This window comes from Pecten maximus, chromosome 4, assembly GCF_902652985.1.
Source record: "Pecten maximus chromosome 4, xPecMax1.1, whole genome shotgun sequence".
Lineage (NCBI taxonomy): Eukaryota > Metazoa > Mollusca > Bivalvia > Pectinida > Pectinidae > Pecten > Pecten maximus.
This window is the reverse complement of record NC_047018.1, coordinates 17,780,542-17,803,399: the sequence shown is the minus strand read 5'-3', so window position 1 is coordinate 17,803,399 and position 22,858 is coordinate 17,780,542. Positions and strand designations below refer to the sequence as shown.

Below are 22,858 nucleotides of genomic sequence, written 5' to 3'. Positions count from 1 at the left end.
CCTCGCAAATAGCAACAACTGTCATGGCGGAGGTATGTGCTTCACCTTTCATCGATTCACATGTTTAATTGTTTATTTTGTACCTATTCCTTATTACAAGAAATCGTTCATATATTTTTGATATCACACTTATTTCACCGGCCATATCTTTCATCATGTTTGCTGTCGTTCATTATTGATCGATGTATTAAGACCACTTCCTATGTTTACCTGTTAAATAATAAAATATGCTTCATTTCACGTTTGTGATGTATTTGACAGCTGGCAATATTGTGATATCACCTTTCAGATAAAATTACATAGATGTGAATGTTAACTGAAAACCTACACATTTCATGTGTCGAGAATAAGCGTCAGAATAGCCAGGCTAGGATATCAAAGATGCACACGGTTATGATTGATTCGTGGAACAAGTAGACATTTCCTGGCTGTCTGACAAAAGCCTGGTATAGGCCTAATGAATGCCAAGAGATCTAGATTAGTCTTTAAATAAAGAAAACCAAGACAATAAACCTGAATTGATCTTAGGCTCCAATGATCTGAATAAATGATTAATTGATTTTTATCTTCTGTAAATGAAGGATTTGTTGGAATTCCAGTGTATTCTCACTAACAGGTCGGGGAGAAGTCTTGATTTTTACTATTATAGCTATATAAAGCTATAATATCGTACAGTGGCACATCGTATCATTTCCGCCAGAAAAAGAATATGTGACAAAAAGTGATAGTTATGGTCGGTAGCTGTATGGTCCATGTCCTTGATTGCTACGATAACTGTACATGTGTAACAATTAAAATGTCACTGCATTTTTCTGTAAAATAATCTTTTTTGTAATAGGATTAATTCTAATTCAGCTAAACGTCACAACAATCTGTATATATACTTTCTCGTAATTTTCCCAATCCAAACAGAGCTGTGCAACTGCATGGAAGTAGAGTAACGCAACAATTTTTCTTGTTTTTTTTCAGACTCGTGAAATGATAACCATCATTGTGATCTATTAGAGTTTCTTCACTTCGTTCCATTCGTTCCATTCGGTTAGAAGAGAGATCATATAGAAAAACAGCATTTTACTTTTATTGTCGGTATAATGCAACAATCAAGTACATGGATCATGCACCTACCAACCATAACTCGCTTTTTGTCACGTAAAACCATTTCTGGCAGAAATTCTTCGGTTTGCTACTGTTTTTATTGCTATATATAGCTGTTATAGTGGAATACTACTATAATATTAATAGTGAAATCAGGACTTCTCCCCAACCTGACTAACCTGTTTATATATAGTGTTAGATCCATTCTCTGTTACTGATCATGGTCAGGTTTAGGAGCTGATGCTTCTTCGACTTGGTTGGTAGAGCTGTGAATTATTCCTTTTGAGGCACTTTATTTGCTGGAATGTATTTTTTTCCATGTTCTATCACAAATGATAAATCCCTCAGTGGTGTTTTTGAGAGTCTTTGTTGAGGTTAGGGAAATCTCAAGAAACAAAGGAAGTGAAAAATGGTCAGTTGGCTTGTACATTTTGCTTTAAAATATGGTCTCTGCATTACTTTCTTGTAATCCGTCACTGATCAGCTCACAAAGGCATGCTTCTTTGGCACAGAAGGTATTTTAAAGTGGAGAATATAGGTCACTTTACTAGCTGCTTAGACTTGTGTGAATTTCACTTTAGCCAAGTGGGATGATGTCCACTTAGAGAGCAAGAAATTGCCAGTTCGAGGTGCAGCATGGGCACTGGGCAGGGTATTTATCATTACTCCTTTCTAATACAGGTAGAACTGTGGGTTAGCACACTCATGCGTCATATGGGCACTTATCAGGAATTATTTTCTCTGTTTCTTCAATCTTCATACATGTAAATTAATTTATATAATCATCACAATGTATTTGCAGAACTCGCAACAGACTATTGTATTACTAATATAAGAGTACTTAATGTTATAATGCTTATTACTTATTTCAGATTGTACGTATGGTTATGCAATGAGATGTAGCAGTATGACCAGCCGTGGGGATACCCCCAGTCCCCGCCAACATTTACTTCTCCAAACCAAATCCTAGGGGTAGAAGGAACAGTCTTAAATACAATCTTGATAGTAAAGAAAAATATATTAATTCTAGAAGTTTTATTACCAATATAATTCAAAATGAATCGCTACTCGATAATGAAACAGTTGGGAGATGGGACATATGGAAGTGTCCTTCTTGCCAAGTGTGCAGAGACAGGAGAACATGTGGCCATTAAAAAGTAAGTTTAATTGTTAACTTGATGTCATAAAGAGGTATAGATGCAAACAAAAATGAAGCGCCGTTTGCATTACAAAAAAAAAGCTTTAAAACTTATAACATTCTGAAAATTGCAAAAAGATTTTCAGCAAAATTATGGGTAAAAACCCTCTAATTTCATTCCAAAATTATCCCTTGTATGTACGATAACATTGAACAAAGTATTCATCATTATATGGTCAGTAGTATTGTATGAGCTACATGTATATATGTTAAAGGTGTACACCTTGAATTTATGGATATGCCCTGTTTACATTGAAATATTATAAATAACACACATGTTGTACTAGTGCTATTGGCACACATATAAATTTACCTACCTGTTATCTGTTATCATGATCAGAGAGTATTGATCTGTTAATAAAGCCTGGGCAGTATATATAGGGATCAACAAAGGCAATTTGAATTTATTATGAGCTAATGCATAATTCACATAGTTGAAAGTATGGATAAGAAATTACAGTAATATTTCACTAAATTTATATATATAGGGATAATATACTGTGGTTTGATTTGCTTTTTTTGGGCAGATCATTGTATAATCACTAAATCAGTCATAAACATTTATCTGTATTGCACTAGTAAGTGATAATCTTATACAACTTACCTGAGAGTGAAATATTTCTTAAGCTCCATCTGATCAATTTGAATCAAACACTGTATACGTAGTGGCCACGGCTGATTACGAAGTAAGGGGCTTTGATCCATTTTGTTACAGTGGGAGTAAGTGGGGCCATATATAATATGTACATGTAAATCTTCCACAAGCGTTGTCTAGTCTTGGTTTAAGTGTACATGTATATTTTCTTTCGTATCTATAAGTACATTTATTCGGAAAAAAACTGTTGTCTTTTCCAATTCCCTGTTTTTTTTGAGAACCAAGAAAGGTGTATGTAATCAGTATCATAACGATTCCACATGACACCATCATTATTCATTCTAATTACAGGATGAAGAAAAAGTACTATTCCTGGGATGAATGTTTAAGCCTCAGAGAAGTTAAGGTAAGAATATTTTATGACAATTGTCACATATCTTATAATTATATATTAACATGACCAAGGAATATCAATAATTATATACCTTACTCCTCGCCTCCACCCCAGGGTGTAATAGAATTGATTTGTGTTACATATGTACTAGTATAACTTGTAAAATGTAGCATCTAGATAATATTTAATAATTTATAAATTAAAATGAGTTTCATAGTTTAAAAGTCTTCTGTTTGAATGCATTATGGTCATACATACTATTTGTCATATTTGAGGTGTACATTGTGTCACATTAGTATTACATTGTAAATTGAACGTCCTATTTGTTTAAATTTCAGTCTCTGCGGAAGTTGAATCATGCAAATATAGTTAAGTTAAAGGAAGTGATCAGAGAGAATGACCAGCTTTTCTTTGTATTTGAATTTATGAAGGAAAATCTGTATCAGATGATGAAGGATAGGTAAGTACTGTAAACTACTCCAATAATTGGCATTGCTAATATATAGTAGGGCATCAAAGTAAAAGCGATACATGTATTTACTGAGATCAGACAGATAATTGTCAATGAGACAAGAATAATTTACCCATCATTATGTAAGTGTTAATTTCTTTTTCATTTAGATTGTTTTGGAAGGAGATAAACAAACTATGTGCAAATTTTTGTTTCAGAGATCGTATTTTACCAGAGTCAACAATAAGAAATGTAACCTACCAAGTACTGCAGGGATTAGCCTTCATGCATAAACATGGTATGTGACTTACTGAGTGATTAGCTGTGGTTGTTACTCCCTCATCAGGAAACCAGGGAGGAGACTATATTTTTGTCTGTTATTACATTATCTTGTCCGAACTCTATTTCCTACAATTAACAATGCTGGCACTTCATACTTAGGGCATCTTGTACCAAAAGTAGGTCACTCTAAACCATATTATTACAGAGCTAGATCATTGTCAGCCGTTGGTGTATATACAATATTTTTCTTGCGCCTCAAAATTTATCAAGGGAGGTAACTCTAATTCCTGGTTATATACTGGTTTGCAATTGGTGTCATTCAGAGTTTCCCTGTGAATGTGAATTAAAAAGTAAAATGTAGAGTTATGGACTGGGATAGCCTTTCAAAAGGCCTTGTTGATACAGTATTACAGTCCCACCCACTTAATACAAACTCTGTTATACCAAAAATTGCTTAATATGAATGTAAATTAAATCCCCTCCAAATGGTTTTCATTATTCTTATATTGTTTATTCACTCTAATTTCCACTCCTCTATGATACTCTATGCTACACTGCAATACCCAAAAAATTTGCTAATCCTCTGGACGTTGTATTGAAAGAAGAACAGAAAACAATTAAACAATATCTAGTCAACAGGACGGATTGTGTTGCCAACTGGATTTCGAAAATCATTACTGTACACGTTATAATTATATTCCCTTTCAAACTTACTTTTTTCACAACAATGTTGCCTTCACTGTTTATCTCTCGTACCATGAAAGAAAAACCACACAAACAGCACACGTTTGTTAAATTATAAATTCGTTGAGGTTTTCTCAGTGAGCAAGAGTTGGCGAAGCCATATTGCTTACCATTGCTATCGACCATCAGAATACCTTGGGAACGTTGTGTAAGCATTTATACTTCCAAAGAATGAAATCACACCAACAATTTCATAGGTGGAGCATTTATTGGCGGAGCTCAAAGGTCATGCTGAGATGACCTCCTACAGGGTATAGTTAGATCTTTTATTGCAGTGTATTGTAGAGTATTGTAGAGGAGTGGAAATTACAAGTCTAATTTTAATTAGATTGTACACAAATATGTCTGAGTTCCTTAAAAACTTTAAACCCACATAATATGAAGTGTCCAAGTCAGAGTCAGCAAAGTGTGACACAGGTAAGTTTTCATAACCTTTGTCATGTACCGACACATTCGCTCTATAGATAGTTTACTGCTGTAGGTATGCATACAGGTGAGTGAATTGTGTTCAGGTAAGCAATTGACATTGTGTAAATTTGAGATTTTTCTGCTGTTTATTCCATGTTAATTTTCCTTTCTGCAGGTTTCTTTCACAGAGATTTGAAGCCAGAAAATCTGCTATGCTCAGGTGCTGATTTAGTGAAAATTGCAGACTTCGGTTTGGCCAGGGAAATTCGGTCTCGACCACCATATACAGACTATGTGTCAACCAGATGGTAGGTCATATCTGACTAAATGTATATAGGGAACCAAATTTTGCCTGCTTTGGTAGTAAATAGTGATTGTCACATATTTCTATTGAAATTTAAGTATTTTAAAAACAATTCTGAACAAGTTTTTATTGAAATCTTTTGGTAATAGTAATGGTAGAAAAAGATTGAAAATAGAAATAGTGAATATTTTATATGTTGAAAAATTGTTACTGGATGTTTTTATGAAACAGGTATCGTGCCCCAGAAGTACTTCTTCGGTCAACAAACTACAATTCACCCATAGACATATGGGCTGTGGGTTGCATCATGGCAGAACTGTACACCCTTAGACCGTTATTCCCAGGCAGCTCAGAGATCGACCAAATATTCAAAATCTGCTCAGTTTTAGGTACACCAAAAAAGGTAAGATTATTTCTGCTTTATTAAGTTGTTATCACCATATATTTGATTACAATTTAAGGTCACCTGAGGCAGTCTCAAGCCACCTATTCTTATCACCCTTTGTCTGTCATGCATCCGTAAACATTTTACATTTTCGACTTCTTCTCGAAAACCAAGGAACCAAATTCAATGAAATTTGGCAGAAAGCCAAAGGTCAACCAAAATTGTGAATTATATGATCCAAAAAGTGTCAAATGGACTGAAATTTAAAAAATCTTCTTCTCAACTATCAGATATAGTGTAATCAATTAGTATACTCTTCCCTGATAGAAAGGTCTTAAGGTCCTTTAACAAAATTGTGAATTTCATGACCTTGGGGTCTCATGTTTCCCCCTGGAGAGGGGGTAATCTTTACTATTAGTTTATATAGTGAAATCACATTTTTGACTATCATTTGTTTGATTTCTATTGGAATTCATCCTATCTTGGTTAACATTATCAGAATATGATTGTTTACAGGAAGATTGGCCTGAAGGGGCCAAGTTGGCAGCAGCCATGAATTTCAGATGGCCACAGTGTGTTGCAACTAGCCTGAAAAGTCTCATACCTAATGCCAGTAATGAGGCCATAATGGTTTTGAGGGACAGCATGTTATGGGATCCCAAGAAGAGGCCCACATCTACACAGGTATGTTTATGTATTATTTCCTTCAGCCACTTAAGATTGGCCTCACTAATTCTATCATGAGGAAAAAAATTACATGATGTACAGGTATCATAAGTGAGCTCACTACGCCCCTTTCTGCAATGGCCTATGTTCTTTTGATGTCACTTAAGAAACTAGAATAGATTTCTGAGAAACAGTGTTGGTGCCTTCAAAGGGTTCAATCTACTTTTAGGTGCTGAGGAACCGCAATCGTAAGCAATTATTGCTAAATTCGCTAGAACTAATTCATGGAAATAGAATACTTCTGGTTGTTTTGTCATTTCCGAGAAATAGGCCACTCAAAATGGCTGTGCTGATTGAGTTGGTAGAGGTTATGAGAGGAAACCTAACGTAAATTTGTTTCCTTAACAGAGATTCTGATAGCAATAAAGAGGTTGCATGTTTTAAATCAGTTGATAGTGAAATGCTTGTACAAAATATATAAGATGACTGTGCAATTCAACAAGTCACCAGAACAGATAAGGTAGGTCAATTCATCGGGAACAAATTAAATTTCCGAGACGAGTTTCTTCTAGACCTCTAATCAGGATCAGTTATTACACGGAGAGAAAAGAAAAAAATCTAACAGTTTATTGAGTATAATCCAAAAACTTAAGAACCAAAATAAACTGGGAGAGTAATTCACAGGAATCTTTTATATAGGGAATCGCGATATGGTATATCAAGAAACATGACGAACATCATGGATTAATCAAAAACATAATTTTTCAACTTTCATCTCAAAACAATCACAGCCTTTTTTAAAGTAAATAAAATTCCATAAAATGACAGGATAATCATCAGTAAAACATTCAGGAATACACAGGAGTACAAAAAGGAAAAAGTCTTCTATTTCCTGCCATTTTATATATACAATATTTGCTTTTCTCCTGTATTTCAATCCCTCATGCACAGCACCTATGAGTGGCCTCGGCACTTGGAATTTTAGATTTTGTTTAACTTTACCAAACTTTGCTGTATTGGAGTTGGTTGCCATGATCGTAGCTTAAGGTTTTTACTAGCCAATATACTTGTGCCTAGTTCCCTAAAATTACCAATAGATGTATTGTTTCTCCCAGATTTTCAACTTAAGATTATGTGTTTGCCCCTGGGCTTACATCAGGGTAAAATATACTGTTTATAATGTGTAGACTGTATCTTTCATCATTGCAGTGTTTACGGTACCAGTATTTCCAAGTAGGTCCCAATAAAGGTATCAAACCAGAGACTCAGTGGAATCAGCCTAAGACTGTCGTGTCACCTGCTCCTGTAGCAGCCTCGCCTGTGAGAGTATCGCCAGTAAAGGAGGAAAGTCGATACTCGCCACCCAAACCCTTCCAGGAGAAGGTCGATTATGGCAATAAAATCAACGATCCCTTACCATCCTATGGCAAGGACAAATTTGACAGTGTAAGAGTCTTTAATATTGTTACAATTCATTCAGTTACTTTGATAAACCCATCACTCAATCTGAAACATACTAAAGTCACTGTGTTAAGTACAGTGGAACCTCTATAAACCGAACATGCATGGGACATGACTATTTGTTCGGTTTATAGAGGGTTCGGTTTGGAGAAGTTGATGGAAAAATGACCGGTCAAATTCCGGATATAATTGGTTGGACGATGTTTTATTAGAATGCACCCGATTACAAAACGGCACGTAAATACTTAGACAATTTGGATTGTCTAAATAATATGCATATTATGAAAGTTAATCAATGTTTATATTGCAGAATATATAAGAAAGGCAAATGACTATAACAATAGTTTTAAACAGTATTTTCACATGTACAACTACACTTTACGATCGGCCTACATTTTGTTACATCCGGTGAAGCTTCGTCATGTGGATTGGGCCAATAGTCCGATACGGAATATTTTTCACATCAAATAATATTAAAGGGTGTGAAGATGTTTTGTTTCAATATCAATTACTTCTAGCTCTACTTGCATTGAGAAGATAAACGAACCGACGCGCTTCAATGAAGTGTGGCATTGTTTCATAATTGTCGTGTTGATTATACACTAGGCCTTCCGTCATAATGCCCCCTTGGGGTATATATTGGATACCTGTACAAAACACCTACGTAGGTCCCGAGACAATAAGGCTTCACTCAATACCCGTCACAGTTGTTGTTTCATGGTTGACTGGCCTGACCTCGTGTCATAATCGCTCAGGTAAGGCCGGTTTTCAGAAGTAATTTTTGGTATATTTTAACAGGAACCGGACACAAAATCAGTCCGGTGTTCGGAATTCAGAGGGATCGGTATTTGGAAGTTTTTTAATACTATAATAAAGAAGGACCAATTCCGTACAATGACAATTCGTTCGGTATTCAGAGGTGTTCGGTTTTTAGAAGGTTTGGTTTTCGGAAGTTGCACTGTATAACTTCATTTGTTCCCTACTTGCTTTGGTTTGTGTTTCTTGGGAAGGCCAGAAACAGACCGGTCGGTGCTGTCATGGATGTGTCCTTTGGCAAGATACTTTACCTTAATTGCTCTGGTTAGTATTCGACGAGCCTCCCATATTTTGTTGAGTGAGGTAGTCACAAACTTATTGGAAGGAGACCCCGCCTCAAAATGACCCTGGCTGTTCATGGGATGATAAACCCAGCAAACAAAAAAACAAAAGTAATCTGTTCACATGAACATGGCCCTGAGAACTGTGCTCTTATAGTGATTCTAATGTGAAAGGCTGCATGCAAAAACAGCTCTATTTGTCTCTTAAAGTTTTGGCACTAACAATGAAGTCAAAACCAGAACAGTTGAATGTTGCTAATAGTCAACAATAAGACATCCTTGATAATCCATTTATGTTCACCTTTTCTGTCTGCACCCCTGGCAAAATGGAATGCACAGAACTAGCTATTTTATTGGTGATGGGAAAAAACTTGAAAGCTTTGCCACTGCCTTCTGTTGGATAAAACAAAATGGCTACTGGTAGTAAGATCCTTTGATGTACATCACAAAAATCTTGAGGTCGCCATACTGTTAAATTGATTGGCTTTGAACTGTAATTTTTGAAAGAAATGCTTCTGCATTGTGATTGGTCAGGTTTTTCCTATTAATATCAATCAAATAGCTAGTTGTGTGTATTAGATTTTGCAGTGACATATCTCAGGGGTTCAGGGAGCAATTGAATGTTACCCTTGAAGTATTGAGGATGACAAAAAGCTGAACTGAGTACTGTTGAATAGTGTATTTAGGCTTTATGAAATATGATTCCATTCTCAACTTACTACTGTTAAAAATTATTTGTTAAGTGACTTGCAGAAATAATTCAAATCTTCAGAAGATTTTTAGCCCGCCGGACTATTCAAATTGCCCTGGGTCCGTGGTCTGTCTGTCATCTGTCCATCCATAAACAATCATTGTTATCACTATTTCTTGAAAAGTACTGGAGGGATATTCCTTAAAATTAATTCCCCTTGGTCATAAGTTGTGCCATTTGAATTTAGATTTTTGATCAGCAAAACAAAATGGCTTACCGGTGGCCATCTTGAATTTTGAGGGTTGAAGTTTGTCAATGCTATTTCTGGATAAGTATTGGAGGGATATTCCTCAAACTTCATGTCCCCTTGGGTCCTAGTTGTACAAATCAAATTATTTTTGATCAGTGAAATAAAATGGCTGACAGGCAGCCATCTTGGATTTTGATTATTGAAGTTTTTTGTCACCATTTCTCGAAAAGTACTTGAGGGATATTCCTACAACTTCACATCAGGATTGGTAAGAAGAAAAGTATAAAGAAGGGAAAAGTAGAGACAAGATCAGTCTGCCATAGAACCAATAAAGACCATTCAATGATAGACGCAAAGATCCCTCTGGAGTCTCTTGTTGCTATTATCACTGTATGTATATGTTGCTGGAAATGTATGGTAAATAACGGTAGTCCTGAATATCAAGCTCATTCTTATAACCTTGTTATTGCTGTCCCATTTATCCATTATGGATGTTAGTAAAACCAAATACCATTATATTTCAGGACCCAATTGCAGTGGCTGTGAAGAAAGCGCCTCAGAAGAGTGGGGGAAGAAAGCGATGGGGTGTTGGTGCCTCAGACTTTGATGACTGGGGAGATGATCTAGATGCCAGCTTCTCTATTCCCAGTAAACCTAAAAACACATACAAAGGCATCATTCCATCCATCAAGCCCAAAAATGAAAACAAAAAGTTTAACAGGGACTTTGATGACGATGATGATGATTTCTTAGGGTGAGTCTCTGTAATAATTAACTAGGTTCATAGATATGGGATGTCATTGTTATACAGACAATAGATGTTACAGTGATAGTTATTACTGTAGTACAATACAGCAACTTTTATTGTAAGTTATTTTTATGTTCATATGCTTTTCCTGGAATATGTCAATTTATGTTTCTGTTTAGGATGTGTGTTATTAAACTTAAGTTAACTGTTATCAACAACAGCTAACTGGATTACGATGGTTTTTTATTAAGGAATTATAACATATATGTCGTTAACTTGTAACTGTTTCTTTCCTAATGAAAACAACATTTATTTGTCCAGAAGTATACTGAATAAGAAACCAAGTCAGAAAATCCCCCGAGTGCTGTCGGGGCGGTCGTCAGCAGCATCATCAGCAAAGCAGCATTATCTGGGGAAGGCTCGCTACTTACCAGGTGAGCTATTAGAATAAGGTTTAATGTTCTGGCTAGAATTTTGTTTCATATTGAATAAGCTCAATTTGTCTGTGTTTTAACCAGGATATTTTGCATATTGGGTAAAATTAACTGGCAGAACATTATAAATCCATGATTATTTTCTTTGCAAAAGCAACTGTTAACTTTCTGATTTATATTTTTAGGTCACCTGAGCAAAGCTCGTTAACCTTTTCCTATCCGTATTCGTGCATCATAAGTTAACATTTCACATTTTCGACTTCTTCTCAAAAAGGTCTACCAAAATTATAAATTATATGGTCCTTACCAGGGCCCTAGGGGCCAGAGGGGTGGGGGAAAAAAGAGGTCAAATTGACTGAAGTTTCAAAAATCTTCTTCTCAAGATCCACATATGGCAGAATGATATACTCTTCATGGATGAGTGATTCTTAAGGTGCTTTATCAAGATTTTAAATTCCATGGTCCCTGGGTGTCACATTTCCCCATGGTAGTGGGTAAATTTTACTATGGTTTATATAGAAAACTCACACATTTTAGCATAATTTGTTTCATTTCCATTCAAAATTGGTTAGCATTTGGTCAGAGCTAACTTTTCTCAATGACTCATTATCAGATAATGTCAAGGTCCAGGCCTTGTTATGGGGGTCAAAAGAAGGTCAAAAATAAAAATTTCAAGTTGGGTAATTTTTTCCATCTCGTATGAAAGAAGATGATCCACTGAAACAGAATGTGCAAGTTTTATGATCATCAGATGAAAAATGACAGAGATCTGGTACTTAGAAAAAAGTCCCCCAAAATTAAAAAAATCATCCAAAATTGTAAATATAAGGTTTTTTCTCTTTTATCTATATGAAGGCTTGATATTTGGTACATTGATCTTTGACTATGACCTTCATTCAAGGTCACATGGGTCAAATGTTGCTCTTATGAAGGTGTGTACAATGTTTCAAGGTCAAATAATAGAAAATGAAGCAGATATGGCTCTTTGAAAAAAAAACCATTTCCCTCTAAAATAAAAGAGTCACCCAAAACTGCACATAAAAGGTTTCTGCTCTTTTATCTGTACACATAAAGGCTTGGATGTTTGCCACACAGATAACATGTGGGGCTGGTTACAAATGGAGTGTTTGTCTTTGAACTTGACCATGACCTTCATTCAAGGTCACGGGCTAAGATGATGGAAACAATTTTTAAAAATTTCAAAATGATTTGTTTGGGTAACCTGTTCTTATGAAGGTGTATGCAACGTTTCTAGTTTGAATCATCAGAAATGATGCAGATATGGCCTTTTGAAGAATATTTTCCCTTCAAAATTATCCATAAATTGCAATTCAAATGTTTCTTTTTCATTGCTGTTAAATACGTACACTTGATCATTAGCACATCTACAGCATGCATTGCTGGCTGCAATAGTTACGTAAATATTTGACCTTGACAAACAAAGTTTAAGGTCACAGTAATGAAATGACCAGTTAAAGAATAAAAATGAAGAGAAAACAAAGAGAAAACATAGGTATAGCACATGAATGTGACCATGAGATCGATAACATATCTTAGATCATTTTCTTGATGTAAATCCCATGTTTTGGGTCAAATACTCTTCATGGATGGAAAGGTCTTCAAGGTAATATTTATTAGTCCCCTACTAGTGTACTGGTGAACCGAGGGAGGGTACCTAAGGTATAAGTTTCTCCCCTATCCATGGTGTCCGTACTATAGAAACATTACTCATTCCTTGAAGGATTATGGTCAAACTTCACACAATTACAAAGGACCCAAGTATCTTGGACAAATTTGATGTTCAGGCTTTCACTTTCACTTTATAATACCATTCCTCAGTCAAAATGGTAATGTTACAATTTCTCGTATTATCACATTAAAATAAGTTGCAAGCTAATGTGATACTTCTCATTTTCCAAAATTACTACCAAAGGGCACCATCACAAGAGTAGACATTATAAGGTATTGTCCTTGTAACCTTAGGTTGATTGTGACATATTGGTTATAGGTATCAACCCTCGGAACAGTGCCAAGAAGGACACAGGCAGTCCCTGGAATACTGGCATGAACAAAAACACTGGTGGGGGTACGAACATGGGCAGGAACCCTCTGCCGCCACTGGGTGAGTAGCCAGACATTTTCACTCTCAGTGTATGGCAACCAACATGTCACTTTGATCCTAGTGTAAGAAATCTAAATAATTCTTTGTGATCATTATTACCTTATCATTAGTTATTGTTTTAATACATATTACAGCCAGAAGTCTTGTAAGTATTAGAGATTGAGATACTGGTACTGATGATCATTAGTAAATGTACATTATTGTATATTATGGAATGCAGTGGTGAGAAGCAGAATCTGTTAATTTAAGAAGCAGAATCTCTTGATTTAAGAAGCAGAATCTCTTAATTTAAGAAGCAGAATCTCTTGATTTAAGGAACAGAATCTCTTGATTTAAGGAACAGAATCTCTTAATTTAAGAAGCAGAATCTCTTAATTTAAGAAGCAGAATCTCTTAATTTAAGAAGCAGAATCTCTTAATTTAAGAAGCAGAATCTCTTGATTTAAGAAGCAGAATCTCTTGATTTAAGGAACAGAATCTCTTAATTTAAGGAACAGAATCTCTTGATTTAAGGAACAGAATCTCTTAATTTCAGTCTAGTTTAGTTTTCTTTTGTTCTGTGTGTTTCAGGTGGACCAAGCTACAATTCACGGACAAATCAAGATTATTCCTCTCGAAATCAAGATAATTCATATGTTCCATCATTTCTATCACAGCCCAAAGGCAATGGTATGTATAGATGATTTCAAGGATACCAATTCTATTTAAAAAAGTGAATTTTTACAGTGAAGGCAGATCATTTTCCATTTCATCTGAATACATGTATAAATATTTTACAATTCAGCATTCTCACTTGTAACAAACAAATGTACTAGTGTCACATAAAAGACATCAGTGGCAAATCTATTCCCTTTCTTTTGGCTCTGAGGAAATCACATTCATATGAATTTATAGATTCATGCTACAGCTTTCAATTGGGAAGATGAAAAAGGAGATTATTTAAATTTCATGATATCTGACACATTGGCATTCATGTGTTTCATTTTGCATATGAAAATGATCAAGGTTTCTTATGTCTTTTTAAATATTATTTCAGCATGCCATGATAATCTATTTCTCTGTTCGTTCAGCTTATTCCACGATGAATTGGAAGCGAGCACAACCAGCAGGTCCAATGTCGCTGAATAAGAACTCTGCAGGCTTTCGGCAACCTGTGGGTGCCACTAACACACGAACAGATTGGGCCGCTAAGTAAGTATAGGTGTATCAAGTCTGGTGATTGGTTCTGTATAGTTTAACATCCTATCAACAGCTTATTTAATTTAACGACGGCAAGTCAGATGAACTAGATTGATTTCAACCCCTTTCCTTTCACTGCCTCGCTGTCTTACCCAACATTCTTGACAAAAAAACTGGTTCCCCATTCATGAAACTCTAACCTATACATTACAACACAACCTCTACCTCACATTTAACACGGCAACACCATGGGCATCCCTACATTTTGTCCTCAACATCCCGCTAGTTGGTACAAGTTTTCACAACTCTCCCCTCATCGCAATTCAATTAACGCTCAGATTCCCTACGCCACATTACCACTGCCCTACAGTCCCCACGTCCCTTACAACCCCCATCACTACCCCAGTCCTCACAGTCCCCACACCCCTTACAACCCCCATCACTACCCCAGTCCTCACAGTCCCCACACCCCTTACAACCCCCATCACTACCCCAGTCCTCACAGTCCCCACACCCCTTACAACCCCAATCACTACCCCAGTCCTCACAGTCCCCACACCCCTTACAACCCCCATCACTACCCCAGTCCTCCAGTCCCCACACCCCCTTACAACCCCATCACTACCCCAGTCCTCACAGTCCCCACACCCCTTACAACCCCCATCACTACCCCAGGCCTCACAGTCCCCACACCCCTTACAACCCCCATCACTACCCCAGTCCTCACAGTCCCCACACCCCTTACAACCCCCATCACTACCCCAGTCCTCCACAGTCCCCACACCCCTTACAACCCCCATCACTACCCAAGGCCTCACAGTCCCCACACCCCTTACAACCCCCATCACTACCCCAGTCCTCACAGTCCCCACACCCCTTACAACCCCCATCACTACCCCAGTCCTCACAGTCCCCACACCCCTTACAACCCCCATCACTACCCCAGTCCTCACAGTCCCCACACCCCTTACAACCCCCATCACTACCCCAGTCCTCACAGTCCCCACACCCTTACAACCCCCATCACTACCCCGGCCTCACATGTCCCCACACCCCTTACAACCCCCTCACTACCCCAGTCCTCACGTCCCCACACCTTACAACCCATCATACCCAGGCCTCACAGTCCCCACACCCCTTACAACCCCATCCTACCCAAGTCCCAGTCCAACCCCTGTACAACCCCCATCACTACCCCAGTCCTCACAGTCCCCACACCCCTTACAACCCCCTCACTCCCACTACCCCAGCCTCACGCCCCACAACCCCTTACAACCCCCATCACTGACCCCAGTCCTCACAGTCCCCACAACCCCTTACAACCCCCATCACTACCCCAGCCTCACAGTCCCCCCACCCCTACAACCCCCATCATACCCGTCTCACAGTCCCCACACCCTTACAACCCCCATCAACTACCCCAGTCCTCACAGTCCCCACACCCCTTACAACCCCCATCACTACCCCAGGCCTCACAGTCCCCACACCCCCTTACAACCCCCATCACTACCCCAGGCCTCACAGTCCCCACACCCCTTACAACCCCCATCACTACCCCAGTCCTCACAGTCCCCACACCCCTTACAACCCCCATCACTACCCCAGTCCTCACAGTCCCCACGTCACTTACAACCTCCATCACTACCCCAGTCCTCACAGTCCCCACACCCCTTACAACCCCCATCACTACCCCAGTCCTCACAGTCCCCACACCCTCTTACAACCCCAATCACTACCCCAGTCCTCACAGTCCCCATACCCCTTACAACCCCCATCACTACCCCAGTCCCTCACAGTCCCCACACCCCTTACAACCCCCATCACTACCCCAGTCCTCACAGTCCCCACACCCCTTACAACCCCCATCACTACCCCAGTCCTCACAGTCCCCACACCCCTTACAACCCCCATCACTACCCCAGTCCCCACAGTCCCCACACCCCTTACAACCCCCCATCACTACCCCCCAGTCCTCACAGTCCCCACACCCCTTACAACCCCCATCACTACCCCAGTCCTCACAGTCCCCACCCCTTACAACCCCCATCACTACCCCAGTCCTCACAGTCCCCACACCCCACTTACAACCCCCATCACTACCCCAGTCCTCACAGTCCCCACACCCCTTACAACCCCCATCACTACCCCAGTCCTCACAGTCCCCACAACCCCTTACAACCCCCCATCACTACCCCAGTCCTCCACAGTCCCCAACACCCTTACAACCCCCATCACTACCCCAGTCTCTCACAGTCCCCAACCCCTTACAAACCCCCATCACTCCCAGCCTAAGTCCCCAAACCCTTACAACCCCCATCAACCCCCAGTCCTCACAATCCCACCCCTTACAAACCTCACTACCCCAGTCCCACAGTCCCCCACACCCCTTACAACACCCCCTCACTACCCCAGCCTCACAGTCCCCACACCTCCTACAACCCCATTCACTACCCCCAGTCCTCACAGTCCCCACACCCCTTACAACCCCAATCACTACCCCAGTCCTCACAGTCCCCACACCCCTTACAACCCCCATCACTACCCCAGTCCTCACAGTCCCCAGCATCCCCTTACAACCCCCATCACTACCCCAGTCCCCACAGTCCCCACACCCCCCTTACAACCCCCATCACTACCCCAGTCCTCACAGTCCCCACACCCCTTACAACCCCCCATCACTACCCCAGTCCTCACAGTTCCCCACATCCCCTACAACCCCCCATCACTACCCCAGTCCCTCACAGTCCCCACACCCCTTACAACCCCCATCACTACCCCAGTCCTCACAGTCCCCACACCCCTTACAAACCCCCATCACTACCCCAGTCCTCACAGTCCCCACACCCCTTACAACCCCATCACTACCCCAGTCCTCACAGTCCCCACACCCCTTACACCCCCCATCACTACCCCAGTCCTCACAGTCCCCACACCCCTTACAACCCCCATCACTACCCCAGGCCTCACAGTCCCCACACCCCTTACAACCCCCATCACTACCCCAGCTCCTCACAGTCCCCACACCCCTTACAACCCCCATCACTACCCCAGTCCTCACAGTCCCCACACCCCTTACAACCCCCATCACTACCCAGGCCTCACAGTCCCCACACCCCTTACAACCCCCATCACTACCCCAGTCCTCACAGTCCCCACACCCCTTACAACCCCCATCACTACCCCAGTCCTCACAGTCCCCACACCCCTTACAACCCCCATCACTACCCAAGGCCTCACAGTCCCCACACCCCTTACAACCCCCATCACTACCCCATGCCTCACAGTCCCCACACCCCTTACAACCCCCATCACTACCCAGTCCTCACAGTCCCCACACCCATTACAACCCCCATCACTACCCCAGTCCTCACAGTCCCCACATCCCTTACAACCCCCATCACTACCCCAGGCCTCACAGTCCCCACACCCCTTACAACCCCCATCACTACCCCAGTCCTCACAGTCCCCACACCCCTTACAACCCCCATCACTACCCCAGTCCTCCAGTCCCCACACCCCTTACAACCCCAATCACTTCCCCAGGCCTCACAGTCCCCACACCCCTTACAACCCCCATCACTACCCAAGGCCTCACAGTCCCCACACCCCTTACAACACCCATCACTACCCCAGGCCTCACAGTCCCCACACCCCTTACAACCCTCATCACTACTCCAGTCCTCACAGTCCCCACACCCCTTACAACCCTCATCACTACCCCAGTCCTCACAGATTCCCCACACCCCTTACAACCCCCATCACTACCCTTGCTCTCACAGTCCCCATACCCTGCCCTCACACTTCTCACAGCCTTCCCTTACAATCTTCCCTCCAAATCTCTCCCTCTTCTACCCTCACAACCTGCTTCGCAACTCCTCCATTCTCCCTCAAAATACCCACACTTAGTCCCTGCCCTCATAACTCTCACACCCTGCAAAAGTTATAATTGACCTATTCCAAGGAAGCTCTATCGCTATTTATAATTTGTTTGATGTTTGTTTGTGAATCTTGTATATGATATTAACAGTGTCTTTTTTTTGTTACTTTCAGGTATTTAAAGTGATGGACTTTGGTAACATTTAATGACAACTAAGTGCCAAGTGTGGACTCGGTAGTACAGACATTATGTCGGAGACGGCCAGTGCTAGTGATCCTCTGTTATCTTCAGTGAATACTTGTGATACAAGTCCCGAGTATATTCCTCCTGATGTTGATGCAACATTTAGTAGCATTTGGCTTAACCATAGAATGGGAAAATAATGATTTTCTTCAGAATTATGTACTCAATTTTTTGTTGGAAGTAAACTCCACGTAATTTTAAGATTGAATTTCATTATGACGTGTTCATTTTTATAAGATAAAGGAGGTTATCAGTGTCTTTGATAATGAAGTGTTAAATGTGATAAAAAAGACACCTGTTGTTGTTTTGTCTACTTTGATGTGGGAGATGTTTTTGTTGATATGTTATTCTAACACCCTCCATTAGTGTGGGCTGGAGTAAGTTAGGACCAGGCAGAGGAGAGGTGTTATTCACTGTTTCAATGTTTACAAATGTCTTAAAATTCTGACTCCAGAGATGGTGCAACCTTGCAAAAGTTGTTTGTTAATTATATTTAATCATGCCCCGTGGAAAACTTTGGAGAGCAAGAGAGTTTACCCATCTTTACTTTACACATCGATCAGTGATTGTATCCATGTCATTCAACGTGAACTTTATAATATAGGTAATGAATCAAATTCAACCAAAATACACATTTCCAAGAAATACAGGACTCCAACTGTAGTATTGATCTGTAATTAGATGTTTAGTACTCCAACTGTAGTATTGATCTGTAATTAGATGTTCAGTACTCCAACTGTAGTATTGATCTGTAATTAGATGTTCAGTACTCCAACTGTAGTATTGATCTGTAATTAGATGTACAGTACTCAACTGTAGTATTGATCTGTAATTAGATGTTCAGTACTCCAACTGTAGTATTGATCTGTAATTAGATGTTCAGTACTTTAACTGTAGTTTTGATCTGTAATTAGATGTTCAGTACTCCAACTGTAGTATTGATCTGTAATTAGATGTTCAGTACTCCAACTGTAGTATTGATCTGTAATTAGATGTAAAAAGAATGAGTAACCTGTTGAATGAATTATTTAACAGTATTTAAGTAACAAATAAAACCCAAAACTTCAGTTAATATTTTGAAATATAGCGGTCCCTTTCATAAGTATGTTGTGCACCAACCAATTTTAGTGAGTGTAAGGGTTAGTCTGGCACCTGGGAACATCAAATGTTCTTAATACTACCAATGGACTTACTGGTAAATAATTTCATTTTAACGGTTTCATATTTGCTATGATTATTTCCAAATATAATTATAGATATTGAGTACATTTCTCTCATCCATGAATATACATGGTAAGTAATTAACGTATAAACTTGCAATCATAGGTTGTGAAATAAGACTGAGGGGACACTGATGTCCGGATATATAATTAAATTAAAGCAAGTAAATTATTAATTGAGCATGTACATCAGGAGTTCATTTAATTTCCTTTTTTTTTACAATGTGTACAGTATAACTGAAGTCTAGTGGAATGGAACCTAAGTGGATTACACAAAACCTAAGTTTGGTTAAGAAAACCGACAAAATCCCTGTAGGTACAGTCTCAATCAAAACAAGAGCATTAGGCCCATTCATCATTTAATCAGACATACTTGTGGTATGCATTTTAAAAATTTTCAGCTGAAATTGGATATAAAATATTGTTCAAAATGGTCCTGTGGATACTACATATTCCTGAATGCACCACATGTACTGTACTTGACTTGTAATATAGCATACCCATTACCATTTGTTGTGTCCAGCGGTTGTTGATATTACACACTTAATACCAGAGGTGGGGCTGTCTAAAAAATTATCAGGAATGGTTTGGAGACAAGAAGACATGAAATTTTGCTCTTGTGTGTGGGGAAAATTAAATAAATATGATTAAGATTTAATCATTCTGTTCAATTTCAACTATTAATTTCAGAATCTTATTTTTATTAAGAACAGGAAGTGACTACTAACCTATAGTTGGTGCTAGATGCAGGTTATGTAACACACACCATTCCTGTCCTGTGAACAGTTTAATCATGGTCATCAATCATCATTATCATTTCACATTATTTTCACCAATGATTTATTGTACGTAGGTGGTTTCATCTTGTTGAGATCACAATGGTTTTGTCTGTGATACATTTCTTTCCATCCTGTAAATACAGAATTATATATATATATTGAAACAACACTGTGATATATTTGATACAAGACAAAATGATCTTGATTTTCATTGTAAAATTGTTTTAGATATTTTGGGAAATCTAATATGGCTGATCTGATGCTATTGCAGAAAAAAACAATAGAATTTTAGTCAGCAGTTACAAATTAGCTAGTTAGAACCTGACCCGGAGATCTGAAGCTCATGACTGCCATTCCTTCAAAACCTTTGTCTCCTGAATGTGTTTTAAATTATAGATAAAACCTAAGCTTTTAAATATCATATTGATATGTTAGATATTTTTGACATTTATATATCTTACTAGGTATAGGTAACTATGTAGATTTTGTAGCAATTCTTATCAAAATACTTTTGCTCTCCTCATGTTCTTGTATTCCTCACAATCATAAATTGTATTTTTTCTGATTTCCCTCAACTATAAAAGTCATCTCTTAGTAAACCACAAACATGGAAAGCATCTGCATGTGTCCCTAGATTATGACACCAAGTCACCATGTTTCTCAATCACTGACATGTCCCTATTTCCTCAAACACACATATAAGACGTCCTTGCTTTACTTGAACATGAATATCAAATCTTGTATTCCTTAAACACAACTGTTGAGCTCCATCGTCTCAGATCCTTGTATCTCTCACACATATGATACTCCTAATAATTATTATTTTCTCTTTGAAAACCTACCCCTCATCCATTAGATAACACCTGGAGTTTTCAAGCAATTCTAAAAGAATCAACATCATATCTCACTTTAAAATCCACCAACTGGATTGTTGGGCATCCCAAATTGGTGTAGATGTTTTTCCAACACTAACTGGTTCCCTTTTGATGTTGTGATGATGTATTTAAGAAATATTACTTGATATTTTATCAATTTTGATGAAATATCTCTCTTAGCTGTGTAAAACAAATGTTGATTTTAGTGAAATGTGCTTCACAGTTTGTGATGTTGAATAGAAGTGGATGAATGTGTTCTATATATAGACCATGGTTTGTTAATGATACATCAGATCTGGGTGGCTACAACAAAATCAAATAATGATACAATGGTATAGTTGTTATACATTTTGAAAGCAATAAATTCTTAGGATAAAATTTTTGTGAAATTTTAAGTCATTGTTAAGTTCACCCTTGTAAAATATATTACATTTTGTATGTGGCAGATGAAAATTTTAATACATACGCAATTTAGGATGGAAAAATTGTAGGAGCAACATAGACTGATGGTACATTTTGTATGTTAAACATGAAAACAATGCATGCTAGAGAAAGTACATTTTTTTTATCTCTTAAAATGTCATAGATTTTAAACATTAAAGCACTTTTAAATGGTAACGGGGCAAGTTGTTTCCTGTAATTGCATGAGAATGACAGTTGTGTGGTAGCTGCTAGCATGTTGACCAATGTTCATACATGTTTTTTTTGTTTGTTTGTTATATATCAGGTGGACTACATTATTATGTATTAGATAGTTTGTGCACTTTTTAAGCTTATTACAACTGTTTTGAATAATCATATGTCAACAAATATCAGAAACTGCAAGTTCCTTTTAGTATTACCAAAGACAGATGCTGAATAATTCTTCACTGAAGTCAAGAAACTCTATCAATTCAGATTCCTCCAAGTAATATACTTTTTCAGAGAATTTTTTAAAGAAGAAAATATTTTAAGAAGGAAATTTCATACTTGATTTTAGACAAAATTTGATTGATATTATGTGAAGAAACTAATTACATATAGCAAATTAGCTCTGAACAATGCCTAATTTACATATTCCGTCCAAGGGGTTGTTCTAGCAAAAAACAAAACAAAAAAGGAAAAAAATTACATTTCCGTCCAGCTATGTTGTGCTTTATATGTAATTTACATGTAGGTAGATTGCGCTCCACTGTCCCAACTTTAGGTTTGTAAGCATAATTGCAATATTTTATGAAAGACATTTGGTTTTACGTGACACCTTGTTATACATTTGTCATGGAGTAACTACAGAAAGCCAGTCAGTTATATACATCACTCTTTACGACCTCCCACGACATGTGACTTTCTAAGTCCTACTCAAATAAAATCAACAGCTACA

General features: G+C 38.6%; 1 protein-coding gene across 1 annotated transcript; it reads left to right on the top strand.

Annotated features, from left to right (window-relative positions):
- On the top strand, nucleotides 1-22,858 carry LOC117325403 (serine/threonine-protein kinase ICK-like). The gene is made up of 15 exons (XM_033881577.1): nucleotides 1-32; nucleotides 1,968-2,252; nucleotides 3,240-3,294; nucleotides 3,621-3,742; nucleotides 3,952-4,031; nucleotides 5,343-5,475; nucleotides 5,703-5,874; nucleotides 6,373-6,540; nucleotides 7,732-7,968; nucleotides 10,546-10,775; nucleotides 11,091-11,203; nucleotides 13,212-13,325; nucleotides 13,896-13,994; nucleotides 14,396-14,516; nucleotides 18,555-22,858. Exons 2-15 carry the CDS (start codon nucleotides 2,152-2,154, stop codon nucleotides 18,565-18,567), a joined length of 1,758 nt encoding a protein of 585 aa, XP_033737468.1. The 5' UTR covers nucleotides 1-32; nucleotides 1,968-2,151; the 3' UTR covers nucleotides 18,568-22,858.